Source organism: Heterodontus francisci, chromosome 1 (genome assembly GCF_036365525.1).
Source record: "Heterodontus francisci isolate sHetFra1 chromosome 1, sHetFra1.hap1, whole genome shotgun sequence".
NCBI lineage: Eukaryota > Metazoa > Chordata > Chondrichthyes > Heterodontiformes > Heterodontidae > Heterodontus > Heterodontus francisci.
Genome location: NC_090371.1, coordinates 257,828,076 through 257,848,838, shown reverse-complemented (window position 1 = coordinate 257,848,838; position 20,763 = coordinate 257,828,076). Strand labels below are relative to the sequence as shown.

Sequence of the window (20,763 nt, the reverse complement as noted above, 5' to 3'; positions counted from 1 at the left end):
ACAGTATCCTCAATGTGAAGGCGGGACTTCGTCTCCACAAGGGCTGTGCGGTGGTCACTCCTACCAAGACTGTCATAGACAATCTGCGGCAGGCAGATTGGTGAAGACGAGGTCAAGTATGTTTTTCCCTCTTGTTGGTTCCCTCACCACCTGCCGCAGACCCAGTCTAGCAGCTATGTCCTTTAGGACACGGCCAGCTCGGTCAGTAGTGGTGCTACCGAGCCACTCTTGGTGATGGACATTGAAGTCCCCCACCCAGAGTACATTCTGTGCCCTTGCCACCTGCAGTGCTTCCTCCAAGTGGTGATCAACATGGAGGAGCACTGACTCATCAGCTGAGGGAGGGCTGTAGGTGGTAATCAGCAGGAGGTTTCCTTGCCCATGTTTGACCCGATTCCATGAGACTTCATGGGGTCTGGTGTCGATGTTGGGGACTCCCAGGGCAACTCCCTCCCTACTGTATAGCACTGTCCCACCACCTCTGCTGGGTCTGTCCTGCCAGTGGGACAGGACATACCCAGGGATGGTGACGGTGGTGTCCGGGACATTGTCTGTAAGGTATGATTCCGTGAGTATGACTATGTCAGGCTGTTGCTTGACTAGTCTGTGGGACAGCTCTCCCAACTTTGGCACAAGCCCCCAGATTGTAGTAAAGAGGACTTTGCAGAGTCATCAGGGCTGGGTTTGCCGTTGTCGTTTCCAGTGCCTAGGTTGATGCTGGGTGGTCTGTCTGGTTTCATTTCCTTTTTATTGACTTTGTAGCATTTAGATACAACTGAGTGGCTTGCTAGGCCATTTCAGAGGGCACGCAAGAGTGAACCACATTGCTATGGGTCTGGAGTCACATGTAGGCCAGACCAGGTAAGGATGGCCGATTTCCATCCCTAAAAGGACATTAGTGAACCAGATGGGTTTTTACAACAATCGCCAATGGTTTCATGGCCATCATTAGACTAGCATTTAATTTGAGATTTATTAATTAAATTCAAATTCCACCTTCTGCTGTGGTGGGATTCGAGCCCATGTCCCCAGAGCAATACCCTGGGTCTCTGGGTTTCTAGTCCAGTGACAATACCACTATGCCACCGCCTCCCCGATTTGGCTCACCAACCTTCCTTTTAACGAAAATATAACACAAGAAATAGGAGTAGACCATGTGGCCCATCAAGCACTCCACTATTCAATACAATCATTGCTGATCTTGGGCTTCAACTCCACTTTCCTGCCCGCTCCCCATATCCCTTGATGACCCCGAGACCAAAATTCTGTCTCAGCCTGAAATATATTCAATGATGGAGAATCCACAACCCTCTGGCATAGAGAATTCCGAAGAATCACAACCCTTCGAGTGAGGTAATTTCTCCTCATCTCAGTCCTAAATGATCAGCCCCTTATCCTGAGACTGTGCCTGTGTTTTAGATTCCTCGACCAGCAGAAATAATCTTAGTGCCTACCCTATCCAGCCCCTTCAGAACCTTGTATGTTTCAATGAGATCGCCTTTCATTCTTCTAAACTCCAGAGAATGTAGGCCCAATTTACTCAGCCTCTCTTCATAGGACAACCCCCATATCCCAGAGACCAATCTAGTGAACCTTTGCTGTACTGCCTCCAATGCAAGTATATCCTTTCTTCAATGTAGAGACCAAAACTGCACACACTACTCCAGATGTGGTCTCACCAAAACCCTGTACAATTGCAGCAAGACTTCTTTGTTCCTGTACTCCAATCCCCTTGCAATAAAAGTCAACAGGCCATTTGCCTTCGTAACTGCTTGCTGTACCTGTATGTGAACTTTGTGTTCCTTGTAAAAGCACACCCAAGTGTCTTTGAACATCAACACTTACAAGTTTCACACCTTTAAAAAAAGATTCTGCTTTTCTGTTCTTATGACCAAAATAAATAACTTCATTGTTGCCCACTCACGTAACCTGTCAACATCTCTTTGCAGCCTGTGTCCTCCCCACAGCTAACCTTTCCACCTACCTTTGTATCATTAGCAAACTTAGATACATCACTCACTGTCTCTTCATCCAAGCCATTAATAGAGATTGGAAATAGCTGAGGCCCCAGCACTGATCCTTCTGGCACTCCACTATTCACTGCCTGCCAACTTGAAAATGCCCCATTTATACCCACTCTTTGCTTCCTGTCCATTAACCAATTCACTATCCATGCCAATATATTACCCCAACTCCATGAGCTCTTATCTGGCCTATTAATCTTTTGTGTGGCACCTTATCGAATGCCTTTTGGAAATCCAGGTATACTACATCTGCTGGTTCCCCATTATCTACCCTACGAGTTACATCCTCAAAAAACACGAATAAATTTGTCAAACAGGATTTCCCTTTATTAAAACCATGTTGACTTGTTCGAATTATACTGCGCTTTACTAAGTGCATTATTAAGACTTCCAGCATTTCCCCCAATGACTGATGTTAGGCTAATTGGCCTGTAGTTCCCAGTTTTCTCTCTCCTTCCTTTCTTGAAAAGCAGTAGAACATTTGCCAACTTCCAATCTGATGGGACCATTCCCGAATCTAAGGAATTTCAGAAAATCATAGCTCGCGCATCCACCATCTCTGCAGCTATCTCTTTTAGAACCCTAGGGTGTAGGCCTTCAGGTCCTGGAGATGTGTCAGATTTTAGTCCCTTAAGTTTCTCCAATACTTTTTATCTGCTGATATTAATTTCCTCACTCTTTTTAGTCCCTAGGTTACTGTCTATTTCAGGTATGAAACTCGTGTGTTCTACTGTGAAGACAGACAAAATATTTGTTCAATGCCTCTGCCATTTCCTCATTCTTCATGATAATTTCTCCTTTTTCTGCTTTTAAGAGACCAACGTTTACTTTAGCTACTCTCTTCCTTTTTATACACATAAAAGCTCTTACAATCTGCTTTTATATGACTAGCTAGTTTACTCTCATTCTATTTTTTTCCTTTAATATCAACTTTTTGGTGGCCTTTTGCTGGTTTCTAAAACACTCCCAATCCCAAGACTTACTACATCATTTTTGCAACATTGTAAGCCTTTTTTAAAAAAAAAAATCTATTATCCTTAACTTCCTGAGTGAACCATGGATGGGTCTTTCTTGCTGAGTTTTTATTTTTAAATGGAATATATTTTTGTTTGTTTCTTTAAAGGTTTCCCACTGTTCATTTACTGCCATACTTTTTAGTCTATTTACCCAGTTCTCCCCTCATAACAATGTAATTGGCTTTAAGTTTAGGATTCTTGTTTGTGATTGGAGTGTCACTTTCAAACTTAACATGGAATTCAATGGTATTTTGATCACTATTTCCCATGACATTTGACTATGACATTACTAATTAACCCTGCTTGAGAACACAATACTAGATCTAACAGAGCTTTATCCCTAGTTGGTTCCACGACGTATTGCTCCAAGAAACTGACCCGCAAACATTCTACAAACTCATTTCCTAGACTACTCTTGCCAATTTCATTGTTCAGTCAATACAAAGATTTAAAGTCCCCCACAATTATTACTTTTCTTTTGATACAAGCTCCAATAATTGTGTGTTTAAATGCTCTGTCCAACAGTCTAACTACTGTTAGGAGGTCTATAAACTACTCCCAGCATTGTTTTTGATTCTTGCTATTCCTTATTTCCACCCATATTGTTGATTTTACTTCATGATCTTGTGAGGCCAGATCCTTTCTCACTAACATCCTTATGTCATCCTTTACTATCAGGGATACCCCTCCTCCTTTGCCACTCTGTCTGTCTTTCCATAATATTGTGTACCCTGGAATATTTATTTCCCAACCTTGATCACCATGTAACCATGTCTCTGTGATGGTGATTAGATCTAAATCATTTACCTCTATTTGTACCACTAGTTCATCTATCTTATTGCAGATGTTTCATGCATTCCAATAAAGAACCTTTAATTTCATTTGTTTTACTTCTACTCCCTGCAATGACCTTATTTGCTGATGTACAATTTTTGTTAAACTCTGTCCCTTCCTGTCCCATTCTGCTTGTCTTTACCCACACCACTGTACTGTTCCAATTCCTCGGCCTTTCTCTTTGGATTTCTAAATCTCCCTTCACCCGAACTCTCCCCCCAATAGTTCACAACCTCTACTCTTATCTGCTGATGCACTCTTAAGTTTGTATACTCTGTCCTTCCTGCCACACACAGATTATCATTACCCTGATTGCTAACTTGCTCGCTTGCCTTCTCCTCTCTCTTTAAATTATCACATCTTCCCTCACCTCCACTATTTGGTTTAACGCCCTCACTACTGCCCTAGTTATACAACTCACCAGAACACTGGTCCCAGCACAGTTCAGGTGAAGGCCGTCCCAACGATACAGCTCCCACTTTCCCCAATACCGATGCCAGTGCCTCATGAATCAAAACCCATTTCTGAGCCTCATATTTAACTCTTTAGTCTCATTTGCCCTACACCAATTTGCTCACGATTCATATAATAACAGATTACCACCTTTGAGGTTCTGCTTTTTAATTTAGCCCCTAGCTGCTCATACTCCCCATGCAGAATCTTTTTCCTGGTCCTATCTATGTCGTTGGTACCATGTGGACCACAACAACTGGATCCTCCTCCCACTACAAGTTCCTATCCAACCCTGAGGAGATATCCCAAACCCTGGCACCAGGCAGGGAGCACAGCCTTCTGACTCTCGATCTTGGCCACAGAGAATCGTGTCTAGCCCCCTGACTAAACTGTCTACTACCACTACTATTACATTCCCCCTGCTTGAATGGCTTCCTGAACCACTGTGCCACGGTCAGTTTACTCATCCACCCTACAGCCCTTAATCTCATCCATACAAGTTGAAAGAACCTCAAACCTTCTGGACAATTGCAAGGGCTGAGGTCCCTCCACTTCTGCTTTCTTGATTTCCTTACCTGCCTTAGTCACATAAACAAACACTCAATTTTCTAAAAACGCAAAAAAATTATTGAAACCACAGATGGGCGTTACTAGATCATGTAGTGAAACGGTGTAATAAGTCAATACTTCTTACCATCTGGTGCCAGCTCGAACTGGGGTTTCCCTTCAGTTACACATTTAAGAGTTGCCAGATGCCCTTCGATAATTTCCCCATCAACAAATTTTCCAAGCAATGCTATCTTGCCCTCAGGATAAACGTAAGCTATTTTGTCACCAGTCATCTCTCCATCTTCATTCACCTCTCCTACAAGGCAGCCTCCATCCTGTCACATAAGATAATATGCCACTTGATTCATAATACACAACATTCACAAGTGTAAAGACATTTTGTATTTTCTCCCAAAAATCTTGGAACCATAGGCCGAGAATTTCCTCAGAAATGCTCACACTTTTGCCACCAGAATTTTCAGACAGAAACCCTGTTTCTATGCACTTCTGATAAAGTTATGACAGCAGAATGGAAGCAGCCCTGAGGAAATTCCTAACCATAGTGGAAAACACTGATACAAGACAGCTATGTCCACAAAAACTCCAATGCATGGCAACTTTTTTTTTTAAACCTTAACTTTTTTTTTGCAAGTTTGCTCCTATCTTCTCCACGAAGTTTTCAGTGTCAGCTGCAGCTCAGTTGATAGCACTCTCAACTGCAAGTCAGAAGGCTGTGGCAATCAGGAGTGGGAACCCCCTAATTAATTTTTCTTCCTCCCTAACCTACCGTAATCTTCCGAATATAATACACATTTTTTCCCCTAAACAAATCTAGAAGTTTGGGTGCATATTATACATGGTAAGAAATCATTTAGGGATTTTTTTGCAGCCAGTATTTATAAACTTACAAAGAATCCTGCCTATGCGTATCACATGCTACGTTAGATCAATAAATAAATGCAAGGGAGCCAGCCATTCAGCAAACAAAAGGTGGGAACGGACTCTTAAGGTAATGGCTCCAATTTTACATATTTTTATTTCAATTTAGCATAATTTATTTTGCTTTATTCCTGTATTCGATTATGGGGCAAACATAAAAAGAAAACTTTATTGCATTTCTTTCTGGTATGGACACAGCTGGATCAGCCATTTCAATGAAGTGCATTCCGCCAGGGCATTTTATTTAACAAAAGAAAACAAAATACAGGAGAGGGGAGGACAATTGACTAAAAAAAAGTTATGCAAAGTAAACCACAGCATCTGACATTTTAAGCTGTCTTTTTAAAATCGATGAAAAAGCATTCCATGCCAATTTGCGGTCAAACCATTTAGCTTAGTTGGGTTTGTTCACTACTTTTGTGAATAAAGGGTCATTTTGACCACACTATTGCAAAAGTTTAGACACATATTACACATGGTGATAAAGCAAATTTAACTTGTCATTCACGAAAGTCTGGGTGCATATTATACTTGGGGGTGCATTATATTCAGAAAATTATGGTAGGTGCGTTGAGCCCAATTAAAGCAACCAAACTACTGAAGTCAGATAATTCAGCAGAGACTGGGAATCAAAATGTGGGTCCTTCTAGTCTGTGTGCAAGTTAGCCTTGATGTTTAAAGCCTTTCACAATTTAACTGAAGCTTACCGAAAAGTACATCCAGCAAACACCCCATCGAACATTATCCCTGTATTGACCCCTGAAGGTCAACTGTCCCTCTGAATCATATTCTTCAGCTATGCCATTCAATTCTCCATCAATGTAGGTACCATGGAGGGTACTCCCATCCTCGTAGGTGTACACAGCTTGTCCTTGTAAAGCATCATCAATGCAGTTCCCTTCCAGTGTGCTAAATAATAAAAAGGGATATGTGTCAGACTTTTTTTTCCAAGACACTTAGCCCTCGCTGGTTTTGACTACAAATAACAATTGACAGATTCCCATAAAATCTTCATTTGGGTTAGGAGTAATTTTGTTATGCTGTAGATTTTCACACCATTTTTGAAATGACTGAAATATGTACTGAGCTAGGTGCACTTGCTTTTGTGTTTTTTCAAAGCTAGCTGCAACCAATTAAACATGAACTCAGTTCCAACCTAGAAATCAGTAAACAAGCATACATACAAAAAAGCAAAAATTATTAGGAAGGAAAACAGATTAACCCTAATTAAGTGGGTCTTTCAGTCTAAATTGCAGAGCTGAATCAGATCTGCAGTTTAATGGGAGTGACTGGCACAATGAATTTGATGTTGAGATACAGGATGGTTTATCTGACATCTAACCCTCTCCTGCCACTTCTAATTTTCTTAACTTGGCTGACATTTTCAGGGAAGTCAGAACACCAGAGGCAGAATGTTTCAATGAATGTATATTGTGGTTCATAATATGTAGCAGTGACAAATCTGCAAAACCAGGAGTAATGCAATTTCCTCCCCCACCTGAGCACTAAATGTGGGTATTTTACCAGCACTAACTCACAAAGAAGCACCACGTGCATCCATTATCATTCAATCTTACTGGTGGCAGAGATCATCCAAGGTAGACTGACCTTTTCTTCCAAGCAGCTGGGCAACATGCTGCAACAAGATGCTACTTATCACATAGAAGTTCCTTATCTTAATTGGGCCTCAACAGGAAAAGGAGAGGGAGCTGCCTTCCAATTGGAAGGCAGAGTCGTTTGCAATTATTTCCAGCTCCTGGACCTATCTCAATGGCTGAGTAAAGTTCATATGATTGAATAAATGAGACACCACATTACCGGCCTTTAGATGTGGTTTTAGTGCTCAGCCTGATTGCCACAATAATAAAATCCCTTCCTCCTGCAACAGTACTTATAATTGGTGCCAGATACAAAAAAAAATCTCTCAAGGTGGACCTTTACACTTCATTTGATTTAGAGTGCCACAAAATCACAAGTATTAACAATGGGGACATCAGAAGGAAAGCCAACAAGTGTGAAGTTTTCCACGGAATTAGCTTTTTCCTTTCACCCCAGGAACATTTTCGACCACGTGCCACAACCACACTAACAACTGTGTCTCAGTCTGGCTTTAAACTATGCTGGAAAATGTGTTTATGGTTACCAGGTTGCAGAATGAGCTGCCACTTTGAAAAGAGGAATGGGTATTCAGTTTTCCAAAAAAGTAAAGGCTATAAGAACAGTTGGAGTGCCATAGCACATGGTGCTACAGCCGGTGAGAAAATAAGATGCCATTTATAGTTGCAATTTATTCCAGATTTTCCCAAATGCTTTTCTCGTCCTCCTCCCCCAAAAGTCCAGTTTCACAAGTGATACCCTGGTACCTTGTCCAAGTGCTTATTCCTCATGTTTGAGCCAAGAATGACAGGCTATTCCAGCAAAGAGCATCAGAGCCACACTGGATCCTCTCATCTGATACACTTTCCATCATAACAATAAGCAGGGAATCTTATTTTTTGTCCCCTCCTAACCTAGTGAAAAAGTTACTTTTTACAGCACAGATACAGGCCTGTCACAGGTCCTTTCCAGTTCTAAAATGATTTTGGCAAATCCATCACTTGTGCATTTTACAAATTGCAAGAATAATTCCTGCCATCATTGTTTAGGTGGTGAATGCTGAACAGGTTATGACACTGAGCCTCATTGCGCATGAAAGTAGACCTGTGCTGAGTTAGCTAATCTCAACCAAAACAACTTGTTGACTTCAGAAGCCGTATGCTAGACTGGATAGGGGTAAACTGGCCGAGGTTCTTACTCCTGTATGTTGTCTGGTGATCCCTGCTGGAAGTGCACTTGTGGAATGTTGGGCATGGACAGAATTGGATTCAAATGTGACAACTTCCACAGTCAAAAAGAATATTCATTACATAGTCTCTCACACGGAAATGACCAGAGGCATCTGTGGAACTATACTTCCAGTTAATTTTTCATGAGAAGGAATAATAGGGGTATGGAAATGTCTGCAACAATGAGACAGGTATAATACACTAGAAAAATAATGTAAAAGCAAACTTCTACGGATGCTGGAAATCAGATAAAAACAGAAAATGCTGGAAATAGCAGGTGTGGCAGCATCTGTGGAAAGAGAAACAGAATTAACTTTTTAGGTCTGTAATCTTTCATCAGAATGTTAACTCTTTTTGTGGAGAGAGAAAGAGTTAACATTCTGATGAAAGATTACAGACCTAAAAAGTTAATTCTGTTTCTCTTTCCATAGATTCTGCCACACCTGCTGAGTATTTCCAGCTTTTTGTTTTTTTTAAGAACGAACAATGTGCTTTGCCAAAGTGTGTGATGATCCTGAATTGTGTCGGTCTTCACCCTATAAGGTGACACTGAAAAGCAAGGGACTCACACAGGCAGGATGATTTTTAATTTTTTAAAAAGTCATGCAGGAAGTCTTCAGCAGGATATGACTATATCGAAAGAGTACCAACAATGATGGCCACATTTTCTTTGCTTAAGCTTATATAAAAAAGGTTAAAAAAAAAATTTTTTTTATTGCTCCTGACTGCTGCTTGCGCTAACCACTTCAACATCAGGATAGCTCCCAATCTGGCAATGTTTGGGGGGTGGCAAGGAGTGAATCATTTTATACATGTACTAGTTACTTCTTGCCTAATAGGGCTATTTTTGGATCACTACAGACCTCATTTTTGTCCTAAAATGGAACAACTAGGTCATAAGTCACATCTCCAGCTTTCCAAAACCCACCATGCAATTAAAAAAAATCCACAGTTGCAAACAAAATAATTTACACTTCCATTTACTTCCATAAATTGGGCATATCTGTACAATATGGGGAGGGTGCATTTTATACACCAATTATACTACCTATTTGGCATCAATATGATAAACTTTTGCACCATATTGATTCCAACAAGCTTTATGATGTTGATGATTTCATATGATAGTTACATTGCAAATTGGGAAAATATTCACAATAAATTGGCTAATTGTGCAGTAACAATACTGATTGGATCCCTCCCCTCAAAAGTGAGGATAAACAACAATTACTGTTTTGGGGAGATGTGCAAATGCCACTGTACTTGCCACAAGGCCATCACTGACTGGCAACTGGAAATCTCAGCCCCTGGATTTGGACAGGTCAAAGTAACTTTTAAAATGGCATAGAAAATGCCCCTATCCCTTTGAGTATTGCACTAAATAAAATTGGGAATAAATTGATTGCATTCATTACAAAAAAAAGTCTCAACTTTAACATTTTAAGTATTTGACCTTCATTATTAGTTTATATAATTCTCTAGAAAAACAACAAGCACTGCAGTCCTGCTGGTTTCACTGTTCTAAACACTAAATATCACTGCACTGTGTTATTTACATGGTGCCAGCAGAGTACAAAATATCACATTGCACAGATTTGAACATGACAAGGTAACTACTGTATTGTTTCCTTATGTTTTCCCTTCTTTTCCACCTCCATCCAGGGTAAGGACTTAAGCTATCTACATCAGCAGTAACTGCATAACTGGCTGTCTCATCTTACAAGCTCATTTGGCCCTCAGCAAATCAAAGCGATAGGCAAACATTTACATGTTGTCTACCTCACCACATCTAGAATGCAGGACCTTATTGTCCCAAGTCCTTTAACTTCTGCTTGACTGCCCTCCTCCGGCCTTGGCCCAGTGGACCATGCGGCTGGCTTGCTGAGTGGTTTACTTGTGGGATCGCGTGAGGCATCACTTGTGTTGTTCATTTTACAGCCTTGTAAGCACATGTGCATAGCTGTTCAAGAGTTTTACACTCATCAACTAACCAAATTCTTAATTCATATGGAGCTACTTGTAGCCGTTTGCAGGAATCTACCCCTTAGTATAAAATGACAAAGACCTTCATGCACCAGCATTTCCGGGAATGGAAGCGAGCGGGTTCCTTCCAGGGAGGGAAACCCCTCGGTGCAGTCTGTACCCTTGGATGTCAACCTTTTTTTTTCTGTAAGTCTGCTGAACTGTTGCAGCCTCCTCCAGATTGATGATTTTGCCTGCTTTCCATTCTACTTACTTGACCCCCTGTAGCTCTCCTCATACTCAGTGTCTTGTATATCAGCCATGGCTCAATAGGTAGCATGCTTAGCTGAGTCAGAGACTTCAGCACAAAAGCCAGGCTGACATTCCAGTGCAGTACTGAGGGATTGCTGTATTGTCAGAGGTGCTGCCTTTCAGATGAGATGTTAAACTAAGATCCCATCTTCCCTTTGAGGTGGACAGAAAAGATCTCATGGCTCTCTTTGAAGAGCAACGGCTTTCTCCCTGGTATTCTTGCCAATAATTATCCCTCAACATCACTTAAAAACATGTTATCTGGTCATTACCTCATTGCTGTTTGTGGGAGCTTGTTTTGAGCAAAGTATTTCCTACAAAAATGACATTTCAAAAGTAATTGGCTGTAAATTGCTTTGGGATGTCCTGAGGTCATGAAAGCCTCTATATAAATGCAAGTCTTTCTTTGTGTATGTCTTTTATCTTTAATATATTTCAGTTATAAGGAAGGATTTACACCTGAAAAAAGTCAATTTGCATGTTTTCTCAACTGATGCTGCTGAGTGTCTCAAGTGTTCTGTTTATGTTTAGAGATACAGCACTGAAACAGGCCCTTCGGCCCACCGAGTCTGTGCTGACCATCAACCACCCATTTATACTAATCCTACACTAATCCCATATTCCTACCACATCCCCACCCGTCCCTATATTTCCCTACCACCTACCTATACTAGGGGCAATTTATAATGGCCAATTTACCTACCAACCTGCAAGTCTTTTGGCTTGTGGGAGGAAACCTGAGCACCCAAAGGAAACCCACGCAGACACAGGGAGAACTTGCAAACTCCACACAGGCAGTACCCAGAATTGAACCCGGGTCACTGGAGCTGTGAGGCTGCAGTGCTAACCACTGCGCCGCCTGAACACTGTGTTCTGTTTGTTTCATATTTTCAGCATCTGCATTATTTAGCTTTTTGTCAAAAGACTTTCATAGTCTGTTAAACCCTCGCTTTACAAATCACATCTGCCACTCCAAGTTGAATAGCCATTTCTGGAAGTATCAAAAGCGATTGTTTCCTGAATTTTTGCCTGTACATATTATAAATGCCTGAGAATAGCATTGACTACATTGAACTATTGACAGGATTAACACAAAATACCACAATTGCTTTTCTGCTTAATAATGCAAGTCAGATAGCACATACATTGCTGTTCCACTTGTGAATAGCTAACAACTGAAATATGTGGATAAAATCAGCAATCTCATCCTACTCCTTATAAATTGGATTATATAATGGTGGGTCCAGAAATCCATGACCTCAGTTACTAGACTCACTGTGGATGCAGGTTGCTTTGCCAATTCGAGAACACTCATCCTATGCCTCCAATTTCAACAGTTCTAACTGGATCTCCTGATAACCTATTCTGCCCGACGGGAAACTAATGGGACTGAATCAGCTGCCCATTTTACACTCTACTTGCTTTTACTTTCCGTGACGTCACCACCCTTTTTCTTCAGCTGCCATTGCATTAGGCTCATTATTTCTACTGCCTCCACCTCCAAGAGTAGGTGGCAAGAGGCTCACTTATTCTTAACCCATTTCTTTCTCTCCCTTCTTCCCTTCTCAACTGTCTCCCTCAATGAGGCTTTGTTTGCTCATTTTTTTTTAAAATAAGGAAATAAAATAAGAAACTGCCAATCTTTCTCTATATTTATTTTATTCTCCCTGTCTCACTCTCTCAACAAGTGTGTATTTCTTCCCATTTGTCTCATGGGTGTTCAGGTGTAAGTGGTTAGCAATGACTTTTTTTAAACTGTCAACAATACATAGGTGAGATAATTGATTGCACTAGTATTAAGCTGCTTTTTCTTGAATGACAGACTATTTTTCAGCTCAATAATTTGTGTAATTTTTTTGGAACACATCATAATTTTTCTCTCTCATACATACACATATTTCACTAAATAAAGCTTTTGTAATTTGTCCTTTTTTCCCCAGATCAAAGAAAAGCTAGAAACTGAAGAAAAATATTCCATCAGTACAGCCGATTGGGAATTTAGGTACTCAACACATGCTCAAACTGCACAACCAAACTGAGCTCAGGAGGTACAACTCTGGGCAAAAGTCTCAGCCCAGGCTTTTGGGAAAGGTGAAGCTTTTAAATGAATCTATTAACATTAAACAAAAACAAGAAATGCTGGATTCACTCAGCAGGTCTGGCAGCATCTGTGGAAAGAGAAGCAGAGTTAACGTTTCGGGTCAGTGACCCTTCTTCGGAACATTAACATTAAATTTGTTCTTTAATTTTTGTTAAGACATCTGTATTTCTTTTGAATTTTTCATTTTTTAAAAACCCTTATCTTGGGGATTTTAAATTTCAATTACTGAGAAAAAAATTCCAGATGGAGAAACTTGAGAAAGCATTTGGAATTTTTTGTAGGCAGTGGTGGCCAGATAACACAACCTAGGTATTAACCATTACAAATGAGGGCATGGGAATTTATAATATGAAAAAATTGACAAAAATTGTAACCAAATATAACAGGAAGTCAAGTTTTGCAGACAGAAATGAGTGCAGATATAGATAGATACAAAAATATGTACTGTGATTTCATGAGTCCACCACTTGCTTATGAGTCTTTGAACCAAATTAATTAGAATACAATATGCCACTTTGGTCACTTGTGTCATACATTTTTCTTCCATGTACACAGCTTTAAAGACTTGCTTTCCTCCCTACCCCACAATTAAATATCTTCTAATTATCAAACTGACATCGTTCTACACTTCTTCCCCCTCCTCTCCTGCAAACAATGCATTTTGTCTTAATGCACCCAAGATGACTTTATGATGCTGCTGTCTACACATTAAACGACACAGATCCTGATGGTGCCTTTATGATACAAACAAACCTTCTGTTGGCAAGGCAGTACTGGCACCATTCATAGAAAGGTCCATCCTTCCCTTCCCCTCTCTTAATAGGTAATCATGCAAATCAATATTAAAGAGAGAGAAGGGGAAAGAAGCAATCTCCCTTGGCAGCTGTAAATATTTATAATTCAACTATGAATAATGTGTCACAACATAAAAGACATTATTTTTAGTCTAGGCAATGTTGCAAAGGAGGAATTTGGAGTGGCACACTACAGCGAGCACACACAGCCAAGTATAGTTTATAACTCAATTGAAATAAATCAAGCATGAAATGTGAATCACCAGCATTGATCATCTCTAAATCCAAAAGTTTATTGACATCAAGTCCAACAACAAATGGTTGAACAGGAGGGAAGCATTCTTTTTCCCAGTAAGATGATCAGACCATTGTACACATTCCAAGTAACAGATGACAAACAAAAATCTTCCCAACTTCAGTTAAAGAAACAAACCTGTCTGATGGAGTAAATATATCTAAACAAAAAGTAATAAGCTTCAAATTGATGGACTTGTGTTTTTTTTTTACCTGCCATCAAAAAAATAGAACTTCCCACGACCATTCTTCTCACCATGTACAAAATGCCCTTCAAATCTGTCACTAGAGGAATAGGTAACTTTACAGAACCCATGTGGCTGGTTATCTTCATCCAGGGGACCTACAATAGGAACATTTTAAACTTACTGAACTTCTGCACGGACACACGAAAGTAAAATGCATTATCTTAAATCCAAAACAAAAAATGCATATTACTGCAATATTCGACCACTAAATATTTGCTACTGACTAAACATCAGCAAGATTCTGTTCACACATTCAGAAGGAAGGCATCTGTTGAAGAACGGTGATTGTTCTCTTATCCGTGTAAAACACGGTTTGGAGGAGGTGACGTTTCTGACTGGGTTATTTATCACGAGTGAAAACAGCTTCAATTCAATGTCATGACAAGAAGAATTTGTTTTGTTTTCCTCTCTGTTGCGTGTCAGATAGTAGCATTTCAAATGTGATTTTAAAAAAAAACTACTAATTGATGCAGAGAATCGTATCTCAAATTGGCATCAACATTGACAATCACCTCCCCTCCCTCAAAGACTGTCCAGATACTTAGGATTCAAATACTGCTTTGATTTAAAGATTACATTGTAAAAAGTATAGAAAATAAAGTTTCCCTGCTCCCTCTTTCCCAAATTGTGAATATGCAACAAAATTATAACACAATCTCGTAGTTTCCTGTCATACCACTGGTGCTTTCACTCTGCACTGCTGAGTACTGACTGTTACAATAATCTAGGGGGGGGGGGGGGGGGGGGGGGTTACATAACTGCTAAAGTAACAGTACATTTTTAAGCAAATCACACTTTTAAAAAAAAAAGTCAATTTAATTCCCCTGAAAGTCAGAAGAGCTTCTGAGTGATCTCTTCGACCTTTTAGCCCAAAAAAAATCGTTATTTTCCGCTTAGGGATGACACGTTACATATCTTTTCCAATTAAATGTTGTACATTTCCCCAATTGCAAAATTGAATTCGTGAAAGATCTACCTACGATAAACTTTTCAAGACCATTTTTTAAATAAAAAAGTAAAAACATATTAATTAACCGTCCGCGCGAACGTTTCTCTCTCGCTAAAAACACTTCCGATTTTAAAAAAAAAATGCACTAAATAAAACAATGCCTTTTAAAAGGCGTAATTTTGCGCCGGGTATCTGCACTGCACTGCACTGTCTCTCCCTTCTGCTCGGGTTGTTTCAGTCGGAGATTAGGACGCTGAGCCCCCTGCCCTCCCCGAGAACACGCCTGGACACACATTCGCAACGTAAACGGCACACTCACCTTCCACAGTCTCCTCCACATTGTCATCGTCACTATCCATAGCGCTGCTGTCGGTGTTTGCAGAATGCTTCAACAATTGAGGCTGCTTTTTGCACGGGAGACTGGTTTAAACTCTGCCTTGCGATACTGCGAGTTACCCGTGCTGCTACCGCCTCCTAAACCCGAATCAGCGTTCAGACGCTGACATCATCCCCAGCTGCTGCTTTGATTGACAGCTTCAGCCACTTTCCGCCTGACATCATCAGCAGCTGCTCCTTTGACTGACAGCTGCAGTCTTTTTAATTCCCTCTTGACATCATGCCCAACTGCTCCTTTGATTGACAGCTGTAACCTCTCTCCCCCGCCCCCACCATTCCAACAGAATACAATCATGCTCTGTAATAAAACAAAGAAGCTTCAGCAACCACCCACTCCACTTGGTGTAGTTGGTAAGTCAGAATGAGGGAGACTTGCACCCACAGCCATAAGTGCAACCAATAAGGGAAACTGGAAAGTGTCTTCTCCTCCCCCTCCCCCCACCCCCAAACCACCCCTTCACTCCCAAAATAATAAAAGCAAAATACTGCAGATGGTGGAAATTTGAAATAACAACAGAGATTGCTGGAAATACTCAGCAGGTCTGTGGAGAGAGAGAAGCAGAATTAACAATTCAGGCTGGTGACTATTCCCCCGCACTCTTCCCCTCCCCCCCCCCCCCCAAACCACCCCTTCACTCTCAATGTTTTTGGTGTAGATTATATACCATGTTTTGGAATTGCTCCTGATGCCCGGTTCTGCCCCACCCCCTCCACCAACTCTGCCAAAAGCCCTTCAATAAATTGCAGATAATTCATACGTGTATAGCCTTATGCTATTAGACTACTAGCAGCTTTGAACTGACAGCCATACCCATGCACTTTCCATCAAGAGCCCTGGCTGATTTTTTCCCTTCACCAACCTAAGGACACTGCTGCCCCAGCTAAGATCAGTTAATTCAGCACACACCAGGGACTGGACCTGGAACCATCCGAGTCTGTATGACTCAGCTATGCATTGGCTATTTAGCAACTTAACCAACCACTGGATCCCTTCAGGAAAGTTTTTATAGGGGTAATTTCCAGATTCACACTTCTGGCAGGGGATCGCACCCATCAAGACTACATCATCAAAAATTCAGGCAGACTGGGGCGGCACAGTGGTGCAGTGGTTAGCACTGCAGCCTCACAGCTCCAGCGACCCGGGTTCAATTCTGGGTCCTGTCTGTGTGGAGTTTGCAAGTTCTCCCTGTGTCTGCGTGGGTTTTCTCCGGGTGCTCCGGTTTCCTCCCACAAGCCAAAAGACTTGCAGGTTGGTAGGTAAATTGGCCATTATAAATTGCCCCTAGTATAGGTAGGTGATAGGGACAGGTGGGGATGTGGTAGGAATATGGGATTAGTTTAGGATTAGTATAAATGGATGGTTGATGGTCGGCACAGACTCGGTGGGCCGAAGGGCCTGTTTCAGTGCTGTATCTCTAAACTAAACTACAAATGATTTTCCAGCCAGGAGTGTGGAATATTACCTCTTCTGTACTGTGTACTCAGTACCTTGCTCCATGGCAGCGAGGCCTGGACAACGTATGTCAGTCAAGAGCGACGTCTCAATTCATTCCATCTTCGCTGCCTCCGGAGAATACTTGGCATCAGGTGGCAGGACCGTATCTCCAACACAGAAGTCCTCGAGGCGGCCAACATCCCCAGCTTATACACACTACTGAGTCAGCGGCACTTGAGATGGCTTGGCCATGTGAGCTGCATGGAAGATGGCAGGATCCCCAAAGACACGTTGTACAGCGAGCTCGCCACTGGTCAGACCCACCGGCCGTCCACGTCTCCGCTTTAAAGACGTCTGCAAACGTGAAATGAAATCCTGTGACATTGATCACAAGTCGTGGGAGTCAGTTGCCAGCGTTCGCCACAGCTGGCGGGCAGCCATAAAGACGGGGCTAAAATGTGGCGAGTCGAAGAGACTTAGTAGTTGGCAGGAAAAAAGACAGAGGCGCAAGGGGAGAGCCAACTGTGCAACAGCCCCGACAAACAAATTTCTCTGCAGCACCTGTGGAAGAGCCTGTCACTCTAGAATTGGCCTTTATAGCCACTCCAGACGCTGCGTCACAAACCACTGACCACCTCCAGGCGAGTATCCATTGTCTCTCGAGATAAGGAGGCCAAAGAAGAAAAATGATAAAAAGAAAGGTAAATGGGGATGATCTAGGATCTGGTATCAATATTTTCCATGGCAAAACCCCTCTATCCCTTCGACTCTCTTGCTCCATTCCAGCCCCCAACCCCTTTTCCTTTGCACTACCTTTTCACACCCTGGAGAGAATTTTACCAGCCTTATGGCAGGGGAATGGAGGCAGATAGAGCTATGTCCAACAGCTCCCTGACGCTGTCCTGCCCTCAGGAAAGTTTCCCAGTGGCAGATAGGACTGCGGATCGTCTGCCTACTCCACGGGCGCAGGCAGCTGATCTGCAGAATTAAGGCCCCAATGAGGGACTTTTTTAGGGACTGCTGACATTTTGCTAAGAGTGACGTTGCCTCCTTGTGCAGGGAAGCTGTGAACTTAGTGGTGGGGAGGGGGTTGGTCATTGGAGCCACAGGCAGGAAAGGCAGCCCTCGCCTTTCTGGTTTCCCAGAAGTAAGAATTTAGCAATTTGCTTTTTAAAATTTCTATAGGACTAGAGAAAGAACGCCATTCTATGGTCTATTCATAATGCTATAATAAACATTCTTTAAAAAAAAAATCAAATTTCCAGTTTCTTAGTGTCAGGAAATCAACAAAGAAAAAGGAGATAATCAGGGGACCAGTTAGAATGGAGACAGGGAACTGGAGAATGGGGAAGAAGGTTAGATGTGTACAAAATAGGGAGGAATGGCACAAGTCCTGAGGCCATTGACCAAAGTAGACCGGAGCTGTTAGGAACAGGGTGGATAAATGTCCAAGTTGGTGCTAAGTCTCATAGTGGGAGTAAGAATGGGAGAAGCTGGTTAGGCAGTCTCAGTCCAGAGGCCCGACAAATGGGAGGACGCACAGGTCCATGAAGTTGGCTGAAAACACAAGTAAACAATAAGTGAAATAAAAATAAACATATTAATTTAAAAATTATTGATAATTTATACATTAAATGTACTTAAATAAAAACTTGCTAGAAAATAAAATTTTAATAAAGTTAAAGGAAAAACTTACCTACAGTGCTACTTACACAAACCGCTCAGGGAAGCACAGCTTGGAGCAACAGCAGTAGCACCTACTGTTGGAAGGCCTGAAAAGGTAAGTAAAGGCAAGCACAGAAAGCAATTCTCAGTTTTAAAGCATTTCAAGGTGTTGCCCAGAAGATTTCTAGACATTACAAAGATGTGACAAAATCATGACACAGGAAGTAATTGTTACAAACTGGAAATGTGTGCTAGTTTGCAAATGTGTCAATACTTGCAGGAGTAAATGAGGGCATGTCAAAACTTGCTGGAGTTTGGAAACTAATTGACCTACGTAAAAAGGTCTGCTCGTTAAGCCTAATGACCCTTTCCTGTTCTTAATAATTCCGATACATTCTAAATAAAAACAGAAATTGCTGGGCATGCACAACTGGTCAGTCAGCAAATGCAACATAGGCTAATTTGTGACTGTGAATCTTCATTGGAATTGGCATTGGAAGACTGGAGAAGCCACTTTATAATACTGTGCAAAAACAAAAACACTTTTTATGAACACTAAACGGCTAAGGTGACCGAAACATTTGTCCCTTTATAGATTAGCTCCACCCTTCCCAACATATCCCTCAATTCCTTCCCTTTCCAAAATTACACCTAATTGTTTCTTGAACTCACTTATACTACACACTTCAATAACAGTCCTAGGCAATTTATTCCAAAACTCTGTGACCATGAAATTCTGGAGGAGTTCTCCAGGTCTCCCACTGTAACTCGGTGGGTGACTAGCAGAACCTCCAGAGAAATGGTGTAAATGATTGAACGCAGCTATTTCATGAGGGTTCTAGTGATCTCCTGAAAGTTATAGCAGAAGACCAGGAGAATTCCCATAGAATTTCAGGGCCTATTATGCTTTGGAGATCAAGAATTCAAATATGCTAACTACTTTTCCAGCTAATACAGTCAATAGCCCGTGACCACAGTTTAAAATGCTGGAAATGTACAAAGAAAGGGCATCTCATGTTCCTACACTACAGGGTTACCTACAGAAGGTATCCACCAACCTACCAAGAGAAGTTGCTGAGGCAACTATCCTACCATCAGAGATAATGAAATTGTTCTGGAACAAGAGTTTTGCAGGTTGCTTCTGACCAAAATTGCTCCTAGTGGAAAGCTGAAACTACAAACACCAGCAACACTGAACCATCAGTTCAGCAACATGCATTTAGCCTTGCTGGTCTATGCTAACCATCCCATCCTTTCACACGTATATGTTATGAAAACTCCCCAAAACTGTAAAGTAGTGGCAAATGTTCATGACTGTGGAGAAACAGGTGTGCAAATCTCACCCATACACAGTTCTCTGTCATTGCTGAGTCCAACCAACAATGAAATGGGGCAAATTTGGCACTGTGAGACACAATGATATGAAAGGGATGAGAAAGACAACGAAGGAATAAAACATGACTTCACGTGGAAGAGAAAGCAATTGAATGTGAATGGCAGAATGTCAAGAGACAGTTAAAGTTGATGTCAAATGGGGCTGAAGAGTCCCAGAAGGAAGATGTGATATTAGGGGCAATTTTAATCCTGTGGGCAGTTAAATCATCCGGGAGACATACCCGCTGATTCAATCCCTTCCTGCAGTCTTCCATTTTAACCTGCCCTTCTGAGTAGATGGGAAAGACACCCACCAGAAACTCGTGGAGTCATCCCTTAAATATGCAAATATGGCACCGATGATGTCCGATTGTCTGATTACTATTTTAACAAGAAGCTGAGCAGGAATGCTGTTGTGGCTTTCCTGCCAGGTGAACCTAGCAAGAAGTGGAATCAGGGCCCGAAGAGGTCCAAACAAGTAAGTTTTTAAAAATGTTTACTTTCCTTGTTGAGGAAAGTTAATACCCCTCATATCCCAACTCTTACACTTGACTGTGAATCCATCCTGAAACCCCTTACCCACAACTTACTGA

General features: G+C 41.5%; 1 protein-coding gene across 6 annotated transcripts in view; it reads right to left on the bottom strand.

The window, feature by feature from the left end:
- setd7 (SET domain containing 7, histone lysine methyltransferase) overlaps positions 1-15,796 on the bottom strand; it is a 47,673-nt gene extending 31,877 nt beyond the window's left edge. For all 6 annotated transcript variants that reach the window (XR_010976087.1, XM_068043548.1, XM_068043557.1 and 3 more), the window contains exons 1-4: positions 15,620-15,796; positions 14,317-14,446; positions 6,523-6,724; positions 5,022-5,211 (exon numbers count right to left, since the gene is read on the bottom strand). Coding sequence is in view for 5 of the 6 variants with exons in the window: in XM_068043548.1 (XP_067899649.1) it covers positions 5,022-5,211; positions 6,523-6,724; positions 14,317-14,446; positions 15,620-15,659 (562 nt within the window). In the remaining variant the exon portion in view is untranslated. The remainder of the gene's footprint in view (positions 1-5,021; positions 5,212-6,522; positions 6,725-14,316; positions 14,447-15,619) is intronic.
- Between the last annotated feature and the right edge of the window lie 4,967 nt (positions 15,797-20,763).